The 24,991-nt window shown below is 38.2% G+C and overlaps 1 protein-coding gene and 1 long non-coding RNA gene across 2 annotated transcripts in view; one reads left to right on the top strand and one right to left on the bottom strand.

Moving 5' to 3' along the window:
* The window catches only part of TENM2 (teneurin transmembrane protein 2), a 418,814-nt gene that overhangs the window by 379,838 nt on the left and 13,985 nt on the right, over positions 1 to 24,991 (top strand). Inside the window, exons 21-25 of the mRNA XM_053463637.1 lie at positions 1,590 to 1,822; positions 3,454 to 3,608; positions 3,794 to 4,668; positions 19,817 to 19,992; positions 24,475 to 24,710. Coding sequence (XP_053319612.1) covers positions 1,590 to 1,822; positions 3,454 to 3,608; positions 3,794 to 4,668; positions 19,817 to 19,992; positions 24,475 to 24,710 — 1,675 coding nt within the window. The remainder of the gene's footprint in view (positions 1 to 1,589; positions 1,823 to 3,453; positions 3,609 to 3,793; positions 4,669 to 19,816; positions 19,993 to 24,474; positions 24,711 to 24,991) is intronic.
* LOC128492498 (uncharacterized) lies at positions 8,426 to 8,790 on the bottom strand. Its single transcript, XR_008354101.1, has 2 exons — positions 8,638 to 8,790; positions 8,426 to 8,561 (listed from the first exon to the last, which is right to left on the bottom strand). It is a non-coding gene; the product is annotated as an uncharacterized LOC128492498 (long non-coding RNA).

The raw sequence follows: 24,991 nt of genomic DNA, 5'->3' as shown, positions 1-24,991 counted from the left end.
CTCACATACATTTCTTCATAAAGTTTACATATACGCTAGATTGTACCTGTATGGGGTAAAATACTTAATGTTGATTTAGTGAATTTTATTTACTAAAAGTCAGCTTTTAATTACCAAGGTACCTAAAACAGGAATCAAGTACATGTAGGATACAGTCGACAATTCATTATGTGCCCTTCTATAATGTCGGCATGTCATACATTTATACGATGTTTAGTAAATTTCTTGTTAGAAATCTCCAAAGACAATGTGTCTCAGAAGTTCCAAGTAAGGGAAAGTTGACTCAGATAAGGTGTATTTTTTCCATGACCTTGTCAATAGGACATTGCCTAATTTAGGCAAAATGGCCAGGGTTGAGCCCAAGGTATTTTTTTTTGCAAACACCCGTGGTGAAGATGCTAGGGTTTTTATCTGAGATTTATTACATATCAACTCAAGTCAAACCAACCTGGGGTTGGTAGTAAAAGTGTAAATTCCTTATATCTTCCTATGTTGTCATGATAAAAAAAATGCTGTTTCATGAGAAGTAATATTTTTGTAATACAACCTCAATAAGGTAATAACTAGCACTTTACAGTTTACTGAAACTTAGAAGATGAGCACATTTTTACAATAACGGAATGGTATAACATGATTGAACTTGCGTGTACCATATAAATCAGCATAAATGCATGTTGCTTCGTATGTTATCAAAAACATACAGTTTTACTTTTCGAGCCAATATGCATTGTGTGATTTACAGCTACTGTCATTCATTTACAAAACTTTCCAACAGCTTCTCTTTAAAACTGACCAGCACGGCTAAAAAATAGTTCAACTAGAATTAATTACAATTTGCATTTGATGAAGCGATGTAAGCACAGATGTTCAATGTTACATTTCTATGGAAATTTGATGAGAGATTAAGATTGGATTTCACACAATTTTTGGATTACCAGATGGTTTACAGAAATAGATGTCACTTTTTTTTTACGAGAAACAAATTAGTGCGGAAGTCTCCAACCACTAGCTTGCTGACCAGTTTTTACTCTCTATAATACAATTCAGAGCTTGTTTGTATTGTTGGGTGTACAAGTGTCGCTCCCAAAGTGCGATTGTAATAATTTAAGGATGGTGGCGAATGGTTGTAAGCATCGCCATAAACAATAATGTGCAATGTGTTAAATTATGTAATGAATCTGGGTAGTTGAGCTTTTTTATTGCTGGCTGTTCATTGAACACACTGCGGTTTCAAAAAACTATTTGTCAAATTGACCCAAAATGTTAAAATTTGCAAAACGATCCCATGAAGACAGTGAGAGGCCACCCACATTTGATTGGTAAACCAGTTGGAAGCACTTAGGGGTTTAGTAGTGTTTCTGATATCCTGGGATCTTCTTTGCTAAGTCCCTGAATTTGTAGCTCCCAGAAAAAATGCTTACTGATTAGTAAACAAAGCATAGGGCAAAACTAGAGGGCATCTAATCAAATGCACTGATTTGTTTGCTTGATGAAGAACAACATTAATTTGAATGTTTACTTAAATATATCTATCCTGTAGTAATATTTGATTTTGTCCAAATAAATCCTTTTCTTTCTTTTCTGAAAAGCAACAACATTGCACATAAGTATTATCTGGCTGTAGACCCTGTGTCGGGTTCAATCTATCTGTCAGACACCAACAGCCGCAGAATTTACAAAATCAAGTCACTCACAGCGACTAAAGATACTGCAACCAACTTAGAAGTTATAGCTGGGAATGGAGAGCAGTGTATGCCCTTTGATGAGGCACGGTGTGGGAATGGTGGCAAAGCTGTGGACGCAATCCTAACAAATCCCAGAGGTAAGCAAATGCCACAAGCACAAGGTATTTGCATCTGTGCAGGTGGACCATGCAACTTTTTTCCCTGTCCAGGCTCATATGAGATGACTGTTCAGTTTTAAAGCTAGGTTCCTGGAAAACCAAGTAAAAAATCTATATATATATATCCAGGAACAAGTGCTGTAACCTAATGCTAGGCCAGCTGGTGTGGGGAGCCTGGCTCATCCCAATGCCTGTCTTGTCCAGGTTATGCCTATAACTATAGCCTTCTAACCAACCCCAGTTATTTACACTATGTATCTTAGATTACATTTTCACCCTTAAGTGTTTTTATTTTTTCTGCATTTTAAAGATGACCATGATCTTTGTTGGACTCGCCAAACTTCAAAATATTACCCTTAGTTAAATATAGTTGCATTTTCCAGTGTATGTAACTCATATTGAAGCATACTTTTAAGTTGAATCATACCAATGTTATTAAGTAAGAGAAACAAGCAGCCATATGACATTGGGCTTAAATTGATCAGAACAAATAAAATTAAATTAAAATCAATAAACATAGATAAAATACTTGAAGGCTACAGCACAACTAACCTGCTCAGTGTTCTAACACTTATAATTTCATTACAGCTACTAATAATGTCTTATTCTTGAATATAAAATACATTAATTCAGTTTTATTAAAATTCAGCTCATTCCACAAGCTGTAAGCATGAAACAAGGATCTGAAATGTCAAAATGTACTATCCTATTTAATACCCCCCTTTGTCAGTTTATGACTCTACCGCTATCCATTACTGTCAGAGAATGTTGGCCCACTAGCTACTGCATTGCCACTTGTATCCACCATGTTGCCTAGAGTAACAAGGACTTAAGGCCGCATTTACATACATTCCTTTAGTGTAAATTTGTTCTGGACAGGAGGTTTAAAGTGCTGTCTTGCAGAGCTTTCGAGCTGGGTTATTAATAGGCTACTTGGATGAATTTGCGCCCTGGGCTTAACACTACCAGCCCTCTCCTTATTACGGGTAGACATTCTACTTTCACTACCGCCCTATTACACTGAATATTCTTTTTCAGTGCGATGAGATATAAATCAACCTAGAGGAACTAAAAAATGAATGAGATCTATCCATTCAGCGTTATTATACATCATTTTTACCAACGATACAGATTTGGCTAAGACAGTCCAGGCTGAATTAGGCTCAACCTTGTTCCCAGGAATGGTGTTAACTGTGGAAAGCCCAATTATGCACTAAATATGGGGAAAGTATGGGGCATTCCATGGCCAAAGGGCATTGTTATCAATATTACCATGATACACACATGAAATGGGGGAAGTGTGCTGTTGTCAGGTAGACCCACAAATTAAGTCACACACTGTTTGGTTAAGGGCTTGTAACTTAGATAATAATGCTAAATGTTTTGAGTATGTGGAATATCACAGAAACTATATTTTGCATTGCACATACATCCCCTGTGAATATATAGAGATATGGGAAGTGACTTTCAAATTCCATGGATTGTTGGTTTATATATCTTCTTTATTCAAGTAAAAAAAAATAAGTAAAATTTGTTAAATCAATCAGTTTTCTGAAGAAATACAAACATTCTCCATGAAGGATCAAAATTATTGTTTTTTTTTCACTTAGGCATTGCAGTTGACAAGAATGGACTAATATACTTTGTTGATGCAACGATGATCCGTAAAGTTGATCAGAATGGAATAATATCCACTTTACTAGGATCTAATGATCTTGCAGCTGGTCGACCACTAAGTTGCGATTCAAGTATGGACATCACACAGGTAAATGTTCAGTCCTATTAATACAAGCAGGGAATTTAAGCATGAACTAACATTAACCTGAAAATAACACAAGCTCAAAGACCTTCTCAGATTTGACATTATATAATACTGTATATAATATTTGATAATTTATTTCTTTCATTTAGCGCGGAAACAATAATATGAATCTACGTGGTATTTTCCAGGTGCGTATGGAATGGCCAACAGATCTTGCTGTGAACCCAATGGATAATTCTCTCTATGTCTTAGAGAACAATGTTATTTTGCGTATAACAGAAAACCATCAAGTCAGCATCATAGCTGGGCGGCCTATGCATTGCCAGGTACCCGGAATAGACTATTCTCTTAGCAAGCTGGCTATTCATTCTGCGCTTGAATCTGCAAGCGCTATAGCTATTTCCCACACTGGGATCCTCTACATTGCAGAAACAAACGAAAAGAAGATTAATCGGATACGACAAGTAACAACCAATGGTGAAATCTCTCTTCTAGCTGGGGCAGCCTCGGACTGCAACTGCAAAGATGATGTCAACTGCAATTGTTATGCCGGAGATGATGGTTATGCTACAGATGCTTTTTTAAACTCACCATCATCTTTAGCAGTGGCACCCGATGGCACAGTTTACATAGCCGATCTTGGGAATATACGTATTAGAGCTGTCCTTCAGAACAAGCCTGTTCTTACTGCATTTAATCAATATGAAGTTGCTTCCCCAGGAGAACAGGAATTGTACATCTTTAATATCAACGGGATTCATCAGTACACTCAGAGCCTTGTGACGGGAGAATATCTATACAATTTCACTTACAGCGCCGACAACGATGTGATAGAAGTGATCGATAACAGTGGAAATTCTTTAAAAATTCGTAGGGACACTAACGGAACCCCAAGACATTTTCTCATGCCAGACAATCAGATAATTACCCTGACACTCACTACCAATGGCGGATTAAAGTTAGTCTCGACACAGAGTCTTGAGTTGGCCCTGATGACGTACGATGGAACTACTGGGCTGTTGGCAACAAAAAGTGACGAGACAGGCTGGACAAATTTTTATGAGTAAGTATTTCAAGGCTTATCATCCAATGTTATGGAGAATAGTGATATGTACAGCCATCTGTAGGTGAACTGACTGTGGTCTGTGCCTCCTGTCTACATGATGGCTGAGAGCTAGTTTGCCTTGATTTTAATGAAGTAATGATAACGAAAATGGCATATGAAATGACTTGAAGGAATCGTGGTGTGTTTTCATTCAATAGTACACCAAGCATGTTTCCATATAAACGCACAACATTCTCATGATGTCTAGGTAAGGATTATGTTAATCTTAGTTCAATAAGTGATGGCGTGATACTTGTAATGGTTGAAATACGTATGTGCAACAGTTGTATTTTTGTTATATCGATACATCCAAAAAAAGCAAGATATATAAGCATAGCTGGAAACGGTCAGTTCTCCGGGTTACTGAGGAGAATCTCCTCTCCTACCACTTGCAATGTTTCAGCATGTCAGTCTAGTCTTGCACGCAGCATCACAAGACATCACCAGACATCAGTAGACATCAGTAGACCTGTCCACTCACATCACTAAAAGAAAGGGCTCCGAGTAGCTGGAGCCTGAATGTTCAAAGGTATGTATATAAACTCTTTGAACTGTACCAGTTTAAAAAAATAAAAATAAATTGTAAAACCATGAACAAAATGTCAGAGGTTGGGCCTTTCTTAATGTCATGTGGTTAACATATGATGCTGGTCAAACTTTAGACCCCTAGCAATCGAATAAGAAGGATGACTAAGAAAAATAATGAATTAAATCGGTCTTATTTTACCATTAGGTAAAAAAAAACTCCTAGGCACATTCATTGCTGGTGTTAATGATGCCTTTGCTTTTCTTTGTTGGCTTATCCGGTGTCACCGAGGTAAAGCTGGTAATTTCCTAAAATTCTGTTGTTTTGACCACTCGAAAGGTTTTCTATTTTTAAAATAACTTTCCTCTTTCACAATATATTAGTCAGTTTTCTTCTCACCTCTCCTTGCTTTTGCTAATACCAGGCCTGGGGTTACTATGGCAACCTCTGTTGAGTGTATTTGTATTGGAGTGCTGCTGGTCATTTAAATATCCAAAAGAGATATATAATCTAAATGAAAATATAACAGAATAAACCTAAAAAAAGAACCTTTAGAATGGTTTGAAAGTTTAAGCATTGAAAAGGTTAACCACAAACACACAGATGTTTTGCATGTCATACTGGCATAAGAACAGCAGAGGCTGTGTGCTCATGGGATGGTTGGGAAGATGGGTGATCTACATTTCCACCTTCCCATTAAACAGTGGTGCAACTGGGAGCCTGATTGCTCAGTAGGGTGATTGGCCCCTGTTAGGTGACAGAGGGGCTAATATGTCACTGGCACTTCACAGGTTTGCCACACACAGGAATAGATAAAAAAACATTGAAAGGTATTACAATATATTGGCTACAATTTATTCAGTCTTCGGACAGAGGGAAGGTTGTCTGCTCCCTGTGGGCGTACGCTTACATTTTTTGGCTCAGTAGAGGGTTTCATGGAGGGAGGCAGATGTTAGTTACTTATTAATAGGAAAACTAATATGACCACGGTAGTAGTAGTTAACAGACCATCATGCACCTGCAGAACATGAGAACTTTAGATAACTGGGGTGGTAAAGATTCGGTAAAGAACTACCCCAGTCTACATTTCCTATGGTGTTCAGCCAGTAATGTGTAGTGTAGTGTGGGCCACCACAACCCCAGTCTATAACTACAATTTTTATTCTAGCACCAACCCGGGAATCTGAATATGTATGCCTCTTATGCTTTTTAGGTTGTGCGCTCCCCTAGTTTGTATATTTTTTACTCTGTGTATTTTTGCAGGTTCTAACCGAACCTTAGGGCTGCGCTGAGCAGATGCCTCAATAATGGCATCCAGAGGAGGCTTTACATTGCTTGAGACTCTCTTTTTAGTTAAATTGCCACGTAGTTCCATTGATTCCGCTGCTTGATAAGGATTGATTGATAGGACTCGCTAAACTTGGGGTACTTTGACGTTGTGGCGGGCTAAGCAATATGTGGCCATATAGTGTGATGGAATCTCCATTCTATTGCCTTAGCTAGCTGTGGGAATAGTAATCGCTGGGTATGCGCTGAATTCTTGCTTTGTTTTGTATAACTACGATTTCCAATATGGCTGGCTGAATATAATTGTGGATGCAGTCAACAAACATTAGTATTTGTACTGTAGACTTAGTTCTCTATAGAGACGGCCACTTGGCAACCTTAATTTGAATGAGTTTTCATAATTACTGTTTGAACGTTTCTATTAATTACCTGTAATATGCAAAGCAGGGCATTGACAGGAAAACGTATTTCACGTGAGGTCTTCGTTTTTTTCCACCAGGACTCCCCAAGGATTGCCATCCGTGGACACAGAGCATACATGAGAACATAACTCAGGCCTTGCCCGTACTTCATCACCATAGTTATTTAATGTTGTGCTGCTTGTTGGTACATTATAGTCCCTACATTAAAAGTGTGATCACTGTCACTTTTTTTGACCGTTCTTTTCCGATTTCCCAAATACTCTTGATTTGGGAAATGTATTTTGGGTAATACATGAATTGGCAGCTGTTTGACTTCATCTTGTGAATGCTCAGTAACTTTGAGACACAGATTCTTCCCAAAAGAGTTGAATAAGCAGATTTTATTGCTCGTGCACACGAGGGAGTGTCATCAGCCAGACTACTCTCTCTCCATGAAAACAACACATGTCTTATATACCTTTACAAACAAGACCGCTACGTGCTAAGATCTGTCTACGTAGCAAGTGTCCTGAAATATACATACAGAAAGATACAGAAAACCATTCATCCTATTATGGTCAGTTTATGGCAAAGACCATGTTTGCAGCTGAGATGATCAATCACTTCTGACCCCCCTCATTGTGGTCCTTGAATAGACTTGGTCAGTTTCTTTTAACTTACTTGGAGCAAGAAATAGCCAACCACCTGTCCACTCTTAACCTTTCATTGCACATAGAGTCACACAGAAAAGGACACTCAGGGTTAACATAAAAATATCTGCTGAGAAACTGAAGGCACATATTCAATATTCACAGTCCTCCCTTTTTATTCTTAACAGATCCTGTTAAGTAATCAATAATTTGTTTTTGGACGAGATGGAGCTTGTTGCATAGCGAACCATGCGTCCATTTATTCCTTTTCATGTGGATCATCATACAATGTGTCATCCAGAGTTTCCAGGTCTTTAAAATCGGGGGAATTCTTCACCTTCCAACAAAGGCATTACGTGGCTAGTGCCAGTACACTTTACACTCAGCGACTTAATTAGTAGAAAGAAAACATACACACACATACAATAACAAACAAAGCCACAATCATACCAGTCACCAGCTTTGCTCCAAGTGAACCGAACCATCTTTCAAGGCCAAATGGATCCCATTCCTCATCACTTTATAAAACTAAACCCATTACCTAGTTCCCGTGAAACCCACGACCCGGCACAAGGACACCCAACACAGGGAGCGTCCGCAGCATGTGGAACAAACCCACACACCCAACATGACTGATCACACCCGAAGCTCCACAAAACATTCTGCCTATGTCAAAATACAAACCATCCCTCTCCCATGGTACTCTAACATCCTCCCTTTTGTATCTGACAATAGAGTTGACCACTTCTTATTAGACTGATAAAAGGAATTCTACCAACATGCACAATCCCATAAACAATCTAACAAGACATGCAAAAAAAACATTTAGATCTTTCTTTCAGCTTTTCCAATATTTTGCTGCATGGTTTCACGAGTGGCCTCTTGGCCTTTCTCGGCTTTCCCACGTAGGTTAGTCAGCTAGGATTATTGTGCCTGTTGGAGGACTAACTTGTTGATTTCCTTGGAATTGGGAAAAGCTTTATATGGCTGCAATGAATACAAGAAGCAGCTCTGTTAGTTACAAGCAGACATGATATGGGCATTTCCAGCAAAGTTGAAGAACTTTCTTTCTTTTAAAAACTCTTGACCAATACGTATTCTCCTGGTTGGATTTGGTGAATTGGTTTGTCGTCCTGTGTCCGTGCGCACTGCTTGCACCTGTGATTTGAGAGACTTAAAGGACTTCATTAGAGTCTTACAATACACGCTAATTGTGCCATCTATCATTTTAGAGAATTAGCAGCTAGCATAGGACGTCCCATTATGAGCTCGTGAGGTGTAACCTTTATGGCTGCATGAACTGAGTTTCACATCGACATTAATGCTAAGGGTAAAGCTTCTGGCCAGAGCATATGGGTTTCTGCGCATATTTTGTTAATCTTATTTTTTAAGACTCCATTAGCTCTTTCTACTTTTAAGTTGGCATGGGTAGGCTTCTATCCAGCGGGAATATGTACACACTATAACAAGGGCATATTTGTAATGCAAAGATCTTGGCATTTCAATAAAGTCAATTTGCAAACTTCTAAAGGGTCCCATAGGACACGGAGTCTTCCCATGCCCTTATATTTGTACTCATTTACCCAAATAACTTGTTGACAAATAACACATTGTTCACAATATTCTTTAACAAGAGGCCGTATACCTGGGGCCCACCAATCAGCTTGTATAGCTTTAATCATTGCTTCACTAGACACATGACTCAGGCCATGCGCTAGTCTGATAATATAGGGAGCCAAATCAGGAGGTAAAACTGGTAAAAGTTAAAAAAATTTGAAGGCCATGCCAAAAACCAAAAAAAACATTTTCTTCCACTCCTCCCTTTTGTTCCCAATATTGCTGAGTTTTCTCATCAATTTGGGAATAAAATTTAATTTTATTTTAACCGGGGGTTCTTCCCAAATCAACCCTGCCGAATCACCTGGGACTGCCCATACCCATTCAGGTAGCCCTTTCCACATATCATTTGTAACCTGCTCTGTCAATGGATATGCAATATAAAAATCAATCGTAGACATCGATTTTCTATCTTTGATCACTTCTTCTAACCTACCCAAATACAATTCCTCATACTCAGGAAGTTCTAAAACAATATGGCCATTAGGAGTGCAAGAAATGGTACAACCCATATCACACAGCAAGTCCTTTCGCAGCAAATGTATGGGACAAGTGGGGCTTACGAGAAATTTTACTTGTAAATTTATTCCTGCCAATTGAAAGTTTAGAGGCTGAGAAACAGGGTGAGGAATTGCTTTGTCACCAACACCTTTTACAAGAACTGGCAGATCTAAGCTTAAGGGACATTTTCCTATCCAGTCTTTGGACAGACAGGAGCGGTGAGCTCCGGTGTCTACCAAAAATTTCAGTATTTTACCTTGTACCTTTGCTTTAATAAATGGGCCTTCATCTTCAGCCGTTATAGTGGGGAATGAGTCAGAAACAGCATGGGTGTCAGTGTTAACTAGTCAATCTCGTACATTACTGTCCTGTCTGTATAGTGGGGGTACCCACTTTGCTTTCTGTTGACCGGTTGCACTAGAGAACTGCCGTCTGTCAAAGCTATAACCTTCACCATTATTCACATTCTTTTTTGGGAATTTGCAATTCCTAGCCATATGACCAAGTTTGCCACAATTGTAACATGTCACGTTTCCTCCAGGTTGCTGCACCAACTGATCAGTACTTCCTCCTCCAGCCACAGGCTGTGAAGCAGAGACCACTGCTCTCATTGCAGCTCTATACTCCTTAACTTCAGCAACTCTCTGCCTTTCTCTAGAATCCTCTTTATATTTCTCAAAATGCTTTGCAGCAGAGACCACATCTTTTAAACTCTTCTCTTCCCAACCAATCACCACTCTTTTTACTCCCTTCTTTACCTCTGGTAACAATCCTTTCACAAATGCAGCAACTATCATAGGTTCTGCGTTTCTCTCTGGGTCATTCACACCACTATATGCTTTCACCAACTTTTTAATTCTATCCGCAAACTCTTCAACACTTTCATTTTTACCCTGTAAAGCAGTGTTAATCTTAGTCCAGTCAGTGTTCTGAGGAAATCCTTCAACAAAAGCTTTAATAATATTATCATTCAATGTCTTGCGTGCGGCAGCATTGCGCTCTACCAATTCAACATCTGTATCCCAATTCAAGACATGTACTACTTTAGGAAACGCTGCTTTAAAACTAGTAAACTCTGCACTGGTTAAAATAATCTGCCACAATTGATCATAATCTCGTTTAACAGGGTCATAAGCAGTCATCAGTCCTTTCAAAACATCACAAAATTTAGTAATATCATCTCCAGGATGGGGAAATTGTTGTTTTAGAACTAACAGTTCTCCCGGTGCCAAAGGGTGATGCATGGTAAAGGGAACAACAGCATTATCCCTTTGTCCTATTTCTCTCATAGGATACATGCTTTCTGTGCTCGAAGCAATCTGTTTTACTTTAACAGTTTTATCTGTATTTCTTAAATCATATGGGTGTTTAACATCAATAGAAGGAGGAGGGGAAATTGGGTGCAGAGGAGGAGGGGAAGCAGTAGATTGGGATAAGGGTGATAGAGATGAAAAGGGTGTTGAGACAGAATGGGGAGGGGTGAGAACAGGTTCAGGAATGAGAACAGGAGCATCAGCTCCAGGGGCAACATGATTATAAGGGGGAGGATTAAATATCAAATCATCAATAGTCATATCATTGTTAGTAAGCAATGGAGGATATAACTTATCAACAAGTACAACATTCTGAGATTCTTTCTGCAGTTTTTTTATCAGTTTCCTCCTTCCTAACAGGATAAAGGGAATTGGCGGCCGCCTGAGGGTGTTGGGAGTTTTCAAATGGAGCAGACTCATTATGCTTTCTCCAGATTTTGAAACCTTCCCTAAACCACATACAAAACACTCTCCATTCATTTTTGGAGACATGTGACATGTCTTTCTTTAAATTCATACAGAGTCCTTTTAAGGATTCCATATTTAAAGATCCCTGTGAGGGTCAACAACAAAAATTATCCTCATCTGATTCTGAGGCTAATTTCCATTTATACATATATTTCCCACCTCTTTTTGCCATGCTTCTTAATCATGGTTTCTAGAGGGGACCCCGGGGTAACTCTGGAGAAAAGATTTCCCATCTTATTCTCCTCTACACAAAACACAAATCTACAATAGCGGGTTAGGCTATGTACTCTACAATAGCGGGTTAGGCTATGTACTCTACAACAGCGGGTTAGGCTATGTACTCTACAACAGCGGGTTAGGCTATGCACTTCTACAATAGCGGGTTAGGCTATGTTCTCTACAATAGCGGGTTAGGCTATGTACTTCTACAATAGCGGGTTAGGCTATGTACTCTACAATAGCGGGTTAGGCTATGTACTTCTACAATAGCGGGTTAGGCTATGTACTCTACTTAGTTGCAACTTCTGACAATACCATACAATACAATAACTTACTTCTTATAAACATACAAAATAGAATAACATGCATGCATCTTACTTACTCAACTCTTATGGATCCCGTCATTCAGATAGGTACCCAGTGGCCGACCCCCGTATCCTCTACCCAATACTTTACACTAAAGGCTTTCTTTTAAAAGAGGTGCCTCTTACCTTTTTTCAGATGAGCTCAATGTTGGGTAAAGGATCGTGAGTCTGCACCATCTGGATCCTGAGTCCGAAATGTGGGATCCCGGACGAGCCCCCAACTGTGAATGCTCAGTAACTTTGAGACACAGATTCTTCCCAAAAGAGTTGAATAAGCAGATTTTATTGCTCGTGCACACGAGGGAGTGTCATCAGCCAGACTACTCTCTCTCCATGAAAACAACACATGTCTTATATACCTTTACAAACAAGACCGCTACGTGCTAAGATCTGTCTACGTAGCAAGTGTCCTGAAATATACATACAGAAAGATACAGAAAACCATTCATCCTATTATGGTCAGTTTATGGCAAAGACCATGTTTGCAGCTGAGATGATCAATCACTTCTGACCCCCCTCATTGTGGTCCTTGAATAGACTTGGTCAGTTTCTTTTAACTTACTTGGAGCAAGAAATAGCCAACCACCTGTCCACTCTTAACCTTTCATTGCACATAGAGTCACACAGAAAAGGACACTCAGGGTTAACATAAAAATATCTGCTGAGAAACTGAAGGCACATATTCAATATTCACAATCTCATGTGCACATATATTTAAGTTAATTAGATAAAGCTTGTGTGCTGTTAATATTAATGAAAAAATGTGCAAGTCATTAATAGGCGAAGGTGTGCTTTTTCCCTCGCTCCCTTCTGTTTATCATTAAATCACAAATTGCATCACATATGAGCTAAATTTGCCGAAGTTCTAATATGTCAAAGCAGCTCAAACGGCAGCAAATATAGATTTAAATTATTCTCATTTCAATATATTTCAAATTATCTATTGAATTACACTTAATGTAAATACACATTTTATAGGCATCATTTTCAAAGTAACTCATAGGAATAGATATAAAATTAGTTCTGTAATGGTGATTATTCAAAGAGATGTTACGAGGCCAGGATTTTAAGGGAAATTGTAGATAAATGCAAACTGATTTAGCTTAAAACCTAATTAATAATATATATATATATATATATATATATATGTTTAATAATGTGTAATAGGAGGAAACTGATAACATGATGGCCTGGTAAAATCTGAAAAGCACAGATTATCAGAAACCCTGGAGACTCTGTGTGACGCTCCGCTCCTTCAGATCTCCGGTTCGCAGCGGCTAATCGCCAGGTCATTTTGGCAAGCACATTCTGTTTTCTACCTGTTATACGAAGTTAATGTGTTTGGCTCCAGGTAGCCATAGCCTGCAAGTTCCCAGTCATGTTAATAAGATATGAGTCAAGGAGACGGACCTTTCCCCACTGACTCGTGTAATGAGACTTTTTTTGAGTTCACTTGCCTAGCTCCGTAGTCACCCAATGGTCACTTACTAAGGTAAATATATTAATGCAATTTACTAATGCGCATGCTGCATCGTGACTAGGAAAAGGTGAAGAACCAGACCACTTTTGTATGATTATTTGTATGTGGGATGTATAGCACAGTTATGGATTCCCTTATTGGAGTTTATACATGCTACACAATGGGGGGGGGGGCGCAACATCTTTACATGTGCAGGTCAGCAATGTGTGAAAAGCATGTGTATCCTGGAAATAATGGCCAACGTGTAGAGAAAGTCTGTGACAAAACGTGTGGCTGTCCCTTGGTTAAGACTTACTCAATGTCATTTCTGAAACCGTTGGCCATTAAACTCCGCTAAACAGCATACGCAATGGTTGTTTGCGATAGTTATTTCCATTACTCAGGGTTCTTTGTGAAATTTGAATCTGAAGTGTTCTCCTTGAAAAGCTGCTCCTCTGTTCTGTTGACATGACTTAATTGTCCAATTAGTTATGTTTCTTAAGCATACAAAATGTGCAGATGATTTAATTAGTTAATACAATATTTCATCTTGTCTGCATTTCCACGAAGGAACGTTATGGGTTTTTAATCTACTGTTTGATCCTTGCAAGGAGAAAATTGTTCCTTAGCATACATTTGGTTTTAGATAGCACAAAAAAATCAAACATATTAGTTTAAAACGTTTCTTAAAAAAAAGAATACTGTCAACACTGCAAGCAGGTACTTTTAAGAGGACAAAAGCAACAGCGGTATCATGAAACAAAATGCACAACACTACAGATGTTTTTGTAGCATAAATGTAAATGAGATGGTTATTCCTATCTGAGGAGCTCTATGCTGGGATAAGCTTGCTGACCATCAGTAGCAGGAAGGACCGAGGTCACCAAGTCCTGCCTTCTAACCAGGAGCTTCCTTCCTAAATTCATACGTTTTAAATGATAACCTGCATCCTCCTTCTGTCAGAAGCCATAGAAAAGCGGAAACACTGACCACAAGTGGATTTTGTTCTAGGGTTTCCATTTTAGCCGATGGATATATGCTCATAAGAGTATGTCTCGTAATTTATAGATGTACTAATTGTGTACAAATCACTATGTAATAACAATGACTATGATTATTTATGTTGTGAATACTATATCTACGGAGTTACAAGCATGCAGCATTAATATACAGCTTGTAATTAACGGCTTACAATAAGAATCACTGGAACCGAAACCTGCAGCCATTTCGCTCTGCGGAAAACCATTACAAAAACAGCATTCACATATTTCATCCTACAAAAGGAGAGCACCCTGATATAAGGGCTGTGTTAACGGCTGGTATTAACTCTTTTATAGCTAAGTGCATTGGCTTCCTGGTATTACTTGGTACTCAAAACACTTCAAAGGTAGGCGCTCTTTAATGACTTAAAATTTCCAGGGAATGCTAAATTACCACGTGACACAAAAGCATTCGCTGATAGATTGTTGTCATAGAAACTGGAAAAAAAAGCTTCCTAGAAATAGAGATCAGCGAGGGTATGTTTTGTATTTGCTAAAGAGCTTAATTAATTGGATGAATAATACAGTTCACATTAATACTTTCACATTAGACAAAACCAAGATGTTTTGTCTAAGCAAAATAGCACCTTCAGCTTAAAGGTACACTCCAGCCATCATATGCACTTTAATGTATATGGTAGATTAATGTCGCATTACATTTTACCTCCAAATGCATGGAGGGATTCATCAGGGAGTCCCCTCATTTGCCTTGCAGGAGATGCGCATGTCCTGCTACCCCTAAGCCCATGCAGATACTCAACGCCACTCATCTTCAGCTCTGGGCTGCATGATTTCCAGGGTGTTTAACTAGACCTGCGGCATGCATGGGCATTTGGTGCTCCCATTGATTTAAATATGAGTGCTTTCCTGCCAGTAATTGTTTGTTTTGCGGAGGCAAACTGCCACAGAGAGCGGAGGGAGCATTTTGAGCATGTGGGTGGATTAAGTACTTTAATATGCATTCATCATTGGCGATGTCGTTTAGGACAGTAGGCTGTTCCTTTAAGTCTTTTGGATGAGTGTGTGTATGGCGATCTCTGAATACTATATATCGATGCCAAAGTATCATTACATTCTGACTTGTCGGCAGCCTTTATTGAATGAATTCATGAGCCCATGACATTTAATGTAGTCAAATGTGCTTTAGCTTTATGTGAAAATATCCAGCCTGCATCAGTGGATTATTAGATAAGGTTATTAAAGGATTGGTAGAGGACAAGAATATTAAACAACCAAGTTGGAAAACATTTACTGGTGGCTTCCTGGATTGTCATTTTATACAATTTCTCTGTACAAATCCAGCCACCCCCTAAACTATCCCTATGATAACATTAATTTGTTGTTAAAATGGGCTGCACGCCACCAATATGAAGCTTTTGGCCGCTTTGGAATAGCAGACATTTCCTAAATGTCAGTAAATAGGGCTTTCTGATTGGCAGAGGGGACTGCAATGCGTTACAGGATATAACGTGGGATCTTATATTTCTGCTCCAACATTTGCATTCATTCGAAGGTTACTTCCCTTGGACTTTAACCTGCAAAACAAATTGCTGGGTAGTACAAGATTTTCTTTTTAGGAAAAAAAGCCGGATTCTACAGGCACACATGCAAGTAAGATGACTAGCGTTTTTGTAACAATTTATTTAATCATTGTGTACAAGTAGTTATTAATGGCCTTTGCCATGCTCTTCACAATATTAATTAGCATAATCTAATGCAGCTAATAGCCCTACTTGGAAAAGAGTACAGGAAGGGTGTTACTCTGAACCAACTACAATATAATGTTTACCAGACCCTAACTACAGTATAATAACTACAGTATACTGTTTACCAGTCAACTCTGGTGCATTTAGAATACCTTCCGGCAGAGAAGGCTGGGAGCAGGTAAATCCAAGTGGCCCCATTGGCCGTTGGTACCTAACATGTGCCCATGGAGACAAACATTTACACACACACATTCTTACACTGATACACACTAACATAGACTTACACACTGGCAAAACATTTACACGCACACTCACTCTAACCCATACATAGACATTCATTCACTCTAACCTACATACATCCACCCTCACTCATTCCCTTACTTTGCCCAGAGCCCTGCTTCTACCATGGGGTTATGTGACATTGCTTTATGTCACCTTTCCATGTTCCTGTTTCCGCCTCCTCAAATGGGAAGGCCTTGTTTTAAGAATTTTGTCCCCACTCGTGCCTTCTAACATCTAAACTAGCCAAAGAGAGACATTGTGTTTTAAGGATTATGGTTATGGTTGATTTTTGTATTTGCTATAGAGCTTAATTAATTGGATGAATAATACAGTTCACATTAATACTTTCACATTAGACAAAACCAAGATGTTATGTCTAAGCAAAATAGCACCTTCAGCTTAAAGGTACACTCCAGCCATCATATGCACTTTAATGTAAAATGGTAGATTAATGTTGAAATTAGGGATTCATCAGGGAGCCCCCTCATTTGCCTTGCAGGAGATGCGCATGTCCTGCTACCCCTAAGCCCACGCAGATACTCAACTCCACTCATCTTCAGCTCTGGGCTGCATGATTTCCAGGGGGTTTAACTAGACCTGCGGCATGCATGGGCATTTGGTGCTCCCATTGATTTAAATATGAGTGCTTTCCTGACAGTAATTGTTTGTTTTGCGGAGGCAAACTGCCACAGAGAGCGGAGGGAGCATTTTGAGCATGTGGGTGGATTAAGTACTTTAATATGCATTCATCATTGGCGATGTCGTTTAGGACAGTAGGCTGTTCCTTTAAGTCTTTTGGATGAGTGTGTGTATGGCGATCTCTGAATACTATATATCGATGCCAAAGTATCATTACATTCTGACTTGTCGGCAGCCTTTATTGAATGAATTCATGAGCCCATGACATTTAATGTAGTCAAATGTGCTTTAGCTTTATGTGAAAATATCCAGCCTGCATCAGTGGATTATTAGATAAGGTTATTAAAGGATTGGTAGAGGACAAGAATATTAAACATTCATTCACTCTAACCTACATACATCCACCCTCACTCATTCCCTTACTTTGCCCAGAGCCGTGCTTCTACCATGGGGTTATGTGACATTGCTTTATGTCACCTTTCCATGTTCCTGTTTCCGCCTCCTCAAATGGGAAGGCCTTGTTTTAAGAATTTTGTCCCCACTCGTGCCTCCTAACATCTAAACTAGCCAAAGAAAGACATTGTGTTTTAAGGATTATGGTTAGAGGCATGCTTAGAGGACAGGGCTATACCAAGACTTTTTAGTTGGTTTGGTAACCTGCTGAAGTTCTATTTATGTGATTGAATACAGTACTTAGAACAATAATGTATTTTATTACACAATGCAGTATATAAACCAATTTTCTGCTGTTTAAACACACAATATTCTGACTTTTAGAGATGTAAAATGCTGCGATACACCAATACCGGGTAAACATTGTGAGCTAGTAAAAAAGATAACTGGGAAGGAAGGATGACGGACCTTTGGGTTCTGAATAGGGACTGTTACTCCTACAAATCTAGCCTTCACCAAGCTGCTCTGTTGTTTGTGCCCAGTTTTTTCCTATTCTACCTCCTACAGATCTTGCGCCTTTATATAATATTATACTACGCTAATCACTGGCAGAAAGGCCAAGAGCAAGCTAAGACTCATCTTAAGCCCTCCTTTCACACCAAAATACAATGCCGCCGCTTTTGTTTAGTCTTATAAACAACTGTGTTTATACACTATATTTATTATTAATTGTTACACATTCAATGCGATATTATGTGGAAATATACTAATGCTTTCATTTAAAATGTTTATAGGGCATGAGTCATTTATGGAATGTACTGGAAATTTTTATTTTATTTTTTTTCAATTATCTACGAATATTTTTGTGGTTTATTGCTGATGGAATATCGTGAGGTTTGGTTGTATAGAGTGACATCTATTGGTGAAGTGCCCTCATTACAGCTTGCTATATCTCGCTATTCATAAAAAAACAAACCTAAGCTTGTTTTACCTATAATGAGCTTCTAAAAATATTAGCAATACAAGAAAGTGATCATTTTTATTCAGGAATCCTACACAAATGAATTTACTACACACAATAATAAACAATTAGCATGTTTGTTTTTTAAGGCATGTACAGCAATTTTTTCACACGTGCCTAATACTTTTGCACAATACTGTTTATGTTATTTATGAATTTCATCTTTAACTGAATTATCTTCAGGTTGCTATACATTTCATCTAGCCAGATCTTTATGCAATGGAGTTTCTTAAAGCAGGCTACATTGTTGTGTGTTGATGATATTCATAATAACTCAACATCCTACTTTGGGGGCTCTTAGTACCCAAGTTCCTGCCATGAGTCTTAATTAACATATCTTGCCAGATTTATAAAGATAAAGGTAAATATGTCTTTGCACCATATTTAAAACTCTTAATTTTCCTCTACATTATGTAGTTAGAGTTAATTCAACAAGTTCTCACTCATAAAGGGAACTCGAAATATTTATGTTCACTATTTTTGTTTACTTGTAAATAAATGTTGATTTTTACTGAAAACAATCTTTATGTGTTAGCCCAAACGACGACTTTTTTTCTTGGAGTGTTTCTGATATATTAATATATTAATACATATATTTAACATATTCTCTCCTGAGGCAGATATCAGCAAAATAAAGTTATCATTCACATTTCACACCTGCTCATCTCTCACCCTGTATCTCTATTAGCCTGGAGTATGCATGTCAATCTCTCAGTCACACTAGCTCTAGCATTTCATTTATAGTTAATTGGAATTTTAAAGTTTGCCCCCAAAAAACGTATTTATTATATGCCAAACTCTACATATCTGTTGTCTATCATATCAATAACTTAATATACCGTAATAATCTTACTTTTTCTTTCCTCTTCTACTCCTTCCCATTTCCTGTAAACTTCTATGCACACCGAAGCCCACCAAATATTCAAAGTTTAAAGTGACTTAAAAATATCCATTGTACAGCAAAACATTTCAAAAAGTGAGAAAAAAAGTTATACATCGCTTCACCTTTGGGTAAAACAAGCCACATATAGTGTATGGCAGACAGCACAGGATGATCTTTTACGAGGGAAACCCAGCATTACGACAGGTTTTAATGCTTTGCTGACCTTTTCACTGCTAATTTATCCACTTCAATTAGAAAAAGGTAGTCAGTGAACTTGTCATCTGTGTTATTACTGATGTTCTTCCAGGTAATATTGTTTAATTGATTCCATTTTAGCTACGACAATGAAGGCCGCTTGACGAATGTAACACGTCCAACCGGAGTGGTTACCAGTCTCCACCGTGAAATGGAAAAATCCATTACTATTGACATTGAAAATTCCAACCGGGATGATGATGTCACGGTTATCACCAACCTCTCTTCAGTGGAGGCATCATACACAGTGGTTCAAGGTAACATCATTGAGGTTGGCAAAATACCCAAGTCCATCAAGTTCAACTCTTCTACCTATCATTCCTGCTTTTGATCCACTTTGGGGGGGGGGATTCCTTCTTGACCCCAAAGGTAATTTAATGAATGCAATCATTGATTCTTAATAGTCATTGACATGCTTCCGCAACCATCTTTTTTTTATTACTTTCAAGAGATAAAGCAGGATGTTTGCAGAAGCATGTTAATATATATATATATTTCATTTTAAACCTGTCTATGAAATATACATTAGCACGTTGAGCATTGAAATGATGGACTTAATATGTGTTTTTTTTTCCAAGCACGAATGTATGTAAGGATTCATCAAAATTCCATGTTTGCATTTGCTTTCCATCTCCTGCTTACTAGCAACCCTTTGATTTATAATCACCACCAGACAGCTCTAGGGCTGGCAATAATTTCATTCTTAAAACCAGAATAAGCCAGATCATACTTGTGATCTACCAAGGGATGGTACAGAGGAGAGCCCCCTCAAGCTGAAGTGGAGGGGTAGAGCTCAGATAGGGAGATGGGCATAGCAGAGCACAGGGTGGTGCTAGCCCTAAATACACTGGAGATGTATGACTGGAGGTGGCAGAGCCAGGATGGAGAGCCGGACCCTCATCCCCAAATCAGAAGACGCTCTAGAAGCCCAGTGATGGACAGACCATACAAGCCAAACCTGCTTCAGCAAATAACCAATGTTTGCTAATTCCTTCCGAAAGAAAGGGAATTTTAATTTTGTTCATGTAGATGGTTTGTACAGTTATTATTACTATTATTTTTGGCCTATTTAAACATATTAACATATTTAACTATTTAATTTTTTGCTATATAAATAAATAAAAAAGTAATGTAGGATGCCTAACTTTCAAGTGCTCCTAGGCACAACGATGTCTGTTACCATCCACTCTTTTAATATTAAATGCCTTAATTATGAGCCATGGCTGGAAACAAGAAGGGGACGGGATGCAGAAATATTTACCATTTCACAATTCATAAAATAAATCTATGATTTATATGGGCATAAATAACCTTTCATAAGCGTTTGGGACTGCGCTGTGATCCAGTGCATAGTATCTGCTACTTCATTTCCAAGGTCACTGAAACTGCATGGCATCGTAACAGCCACTACCTAAAACTCCAGGGTGTCTCCCAACTGGTATATTATGTGTTTGTTGATGGTATGGACACAGCTGTAGTTTCTTTATAGTCACATTTAATGAACAGCCCCATTTGGTTTTTTTAAAGCTTGTGCAAGATAACATCGATCTGTCTATAATTAACATTCTAATGTACTTAAAGGGAGAGAGATTCCACTGTTTTAGTATCACACCGGTCTACTCCATCTCCTTAATGGTAACAGGCTGCTAAATGTTTGCATGAGTTTACAGTTTTACTGCAGACAATAATGAAAGAAAACATCTTTATCACTTCAGGTTTTACTGTTGCTATCCGATTCCAAAAATGTTTTTTAGCTACCATTATTAAAAAAAGAATGCATTTCTTAGCAATACAAGGCCCGAGGATACCGAACAATGGTCATGAGCATTCCCGTACAATTGTTAAAATGAACAATTTCAAATAGGCAGCCGTGCAAATTTACTGGCATTTGAAAGGGTTTAACATTAAATTGTAATGAAATGGTGATCGACTTTCATAAGCCTTTTGAGTGCTAGAAATGCATTGTGTTGCATTGCTCACCCGGCAGTTGAAGGGATGAAATGACCCAGGTTACTCATTGCTAGAAAAGTAAGATACTGGGGTTCACTAAACCACAACTTGAGGTGAGATCAATTGTTTTCTCAGATATATCTTTGAATTATGAAGGGGGGCAGCCCCAACGTATTTCACCTGAGATAAGGTAGCCTTCCAAACCTTAAAACCCTTGTGTTTGACATCTTCTCCTATGTTAAGGTAGCCTCCTTCTCAATCACCTGATAACAAAACTTTGCATTTTACATGATCTCCCATGTTAAGGTAGCCTCCTTCCCAACCACCTTTAAAAACGTTATAGTTTACATGATCTCCCGTGTTTAGGTAGCCTCCTTCCCAACCACCTTAAAGCCCTTGTGTTTGACATGATCAGCACAATATACAATTGAGTGTTTCAGTGAATCCTGGGCTTTTTATTACAGACAGGTCCTGATTGCTTGTGTCTTACTGATTTAAACCTGTCAATGTTCCCTTTATAGCCAGCCATACATCCTTTACGCTAATAATATAGGTGGACAGGGTGCCCATGTTTTCAATGGACAGCTCCATTTGGGACTTCTGACCTCAGTTTCCGTCTGTCCTCTGAATTATCCCCATGAAAACATCTTAAATGGATATTTGCATATGTGTTTGCTTTGAATGCCCATTAAAAGTATTTACCATTTGTATAGCATGATAAAAATCCCCATCAGCCACTTTGATTAATTGAATGCTATATATAACAATAACATCACTAATATTGAATGCATTCAAAATGAAAGTACATTTCTCTCTCCTACAAGACATATATTTCTGATGATATGTTATTTATAATGGATACCTTTTTCATTCGGCCAAATTTTGTATGTACTTTCTGTCCCTTTTAACCTATAACTTGAATTATGAAAATAAACCTAGATCTCATGTTAAAATCTGGTCAGCTTGTAATAATAGCCATTTGAATTGTGTATTATTTTTGGTTTTCAAGCAGGGAAAAGAAATGTATACCTAAGTGTACAATTAGAGCTGTATTTTTACACACCTCTCCTCTTGACCATTCCACACGACTGCCATAAAGCCAATGCCGCAAGAATGGTTTTCTATAATAGGGAAAAAATTACAATAACCTTTCAATTCTAAGAAATGTGCAGTTTGTACTTATGGGTGACTTGGTAATTGGGCATTTTTTCCCTTAAATCCTTGCCGTTAACTTATTCTCTATACCTGTTGTGAAAGCACATGATGCCCAATAATGCGCAACATTTTGTTATGTCATAAATATTAGCGTATTATCATAGAAAAGCAATCAGTGAACCGCTGTACTCTATGTGCCTTAGATCCAAACCGTTTTTTTTTTCCTTCTCTCTAACGGCTGCCGTAAAATAAATATTTTGCCCTTTGCAGGGATTTATGAGAGGCTGTAGCCGAAGCAATCTTATTAACCGAGATAGTCTTCCACTGGCCTTGGTTGATGTCTGTGGCAAAGAAATAATTCTTTAGATGAGCATGTCAGTTTTAGCTGACGACAGTGAGCAGATGACCGCAAACTTCAAGCAGACAAGGAGATAGTCAACAAGATAACTAAGAATTCATATTGACGTACGGGCCTGTGAATACCGATGATTATCAGATAGTATTGTGTGTAAGCCGAAGCAATAGCACGGTAGATCCCTTCTTCAAATGTTAGGTTGAACGTCCTATCCCCCAGGGCACATATCTAAATGTCTAAGTATAAAGGAAACATAAGCAATTGATCTTCTTGTGCTAATCTGTTTTGTTCTGCTGATCTCAGCTCTCAGAGAAGAGCCCTTTGAGCAGAAGCGGTTTCTTCCTTTTTATTTAATTCTATTTAGAAATGAAAGTCGAGAGAAAATCCATAAAACCGGGATTCTCGCAGTACAGGTGCATTATATCAGCTGAACTGACACAAGCAAATCCGAGTTAGATCATAAAACCCAGCAGAAAACTTATATCTGCATTTTATGTTTTATAGCACCGTAGAGAAAAATGTTCTGCATGAAATTGATTGGTATCAGAGATGACCTCATTTGCATTCTCCTTAGTATTTGTCTTACTGTGAATTTTGAGATGAAAGAAAAGCTATGAATCTATGTGCGTTTAAATTTATATGTTGATGCCGGCACATTTTTAAGTGTACTGTCCCGACAGTGTTTCCACATTTTAGTATATTTTTCCAAGCTAGTACTCCTAATAACATTTTCTCTCAATCAATTAATGTCAGAATATTTGGCACCCTATATTAACTGCTGAAATGAGACATTTTAATGAATCCCCTTGCCTTTGCAGATTTTCTCAGACTTTACAGGTCTGAAGTTGTCTGCCTTCTGCTCCATATAGGAGACATGAAGAGGACATGGCGGAGTTCATGGGGCGATGCTAGACATACGTAGCGTAGGAGCTAGTGCCCAGTAGATTTGAAATGAGAAAGTGAGTGGGAAGGCTTAGAAGCCCAATCAGTTCTGATTTAGAGAGTCTATAGGTAAAACCTGTAATATATATATATATATATATATATATATATATATATATATATATATATATACATGCCCATCTACACAATACAAAGGACTATAATATGCTGAATTGCTTGTTTCGGTGCTAATACCCTCCTTATGTCAAATTCATCCCACTCAAAATATCTACAGAATCAACACTATCATTTTGACATAGTATGGGTAGCCTCCATGATGACACTTGAATTTGTACTATTGACAAACACAACTAACCAATGATCCTTCTGCTTCCAGACCAAGTAAGAAATAGCTACCAGCTTTGCAGTAATGGAACTCTGCGAGTGATGTATGCCAATGGAATGGGCATTAGCTTCCACAGCGAGCCTCATATTCTGACGGGCACAGTCACACCAACAATTGGGAGACGAAATATTTCTCTGCCCATGGAGAATGGGCTAAACTCCATTGAATGGCGTCTACGAAAAGAGCAAACAAAGGGGAAAGTCACAGTGTTCGGGCGAAAGCTTAGAGTGAGTAAAAGCTGTGTTGATTTTTCTATGCACTCGGAATTAACTTTCTCTTGCAGAGAACATTGTGTTTCACTGCATTAAAATAATTTAGACAAAAATATGACATATACTTATTGACCAGATACAATTGAAAAATGTAATGTCATGTGGATTGTCTAGTGTATTTTATTTCTGCACTTAGCATAAATCACAGAAATGAATTGAATAAATACAGAATGTATTTATGAGGCAATGTATTCCAGTAATGAGAAAACCAATATAAATAACAATGGCAAAGGGAT

Source organism: Spea bombifrons, chromosome 4, assembly GCF_027358695.1.
Source record: "Spea bombifrons isolate aSpeBom1 chromosome 4, aSpeBom1.2.pri, whole genome shotgun sequence".
NCBI lineage: Eukaryota > Metazoa > Chordata > Amphibia > Anura > Pelobatidae > Spea > Spea bombifrons.
Note: the sequence above shows the minus strand (reverse complement) of the source record. Positions and strands in the feature narration are given on the sequence as shown.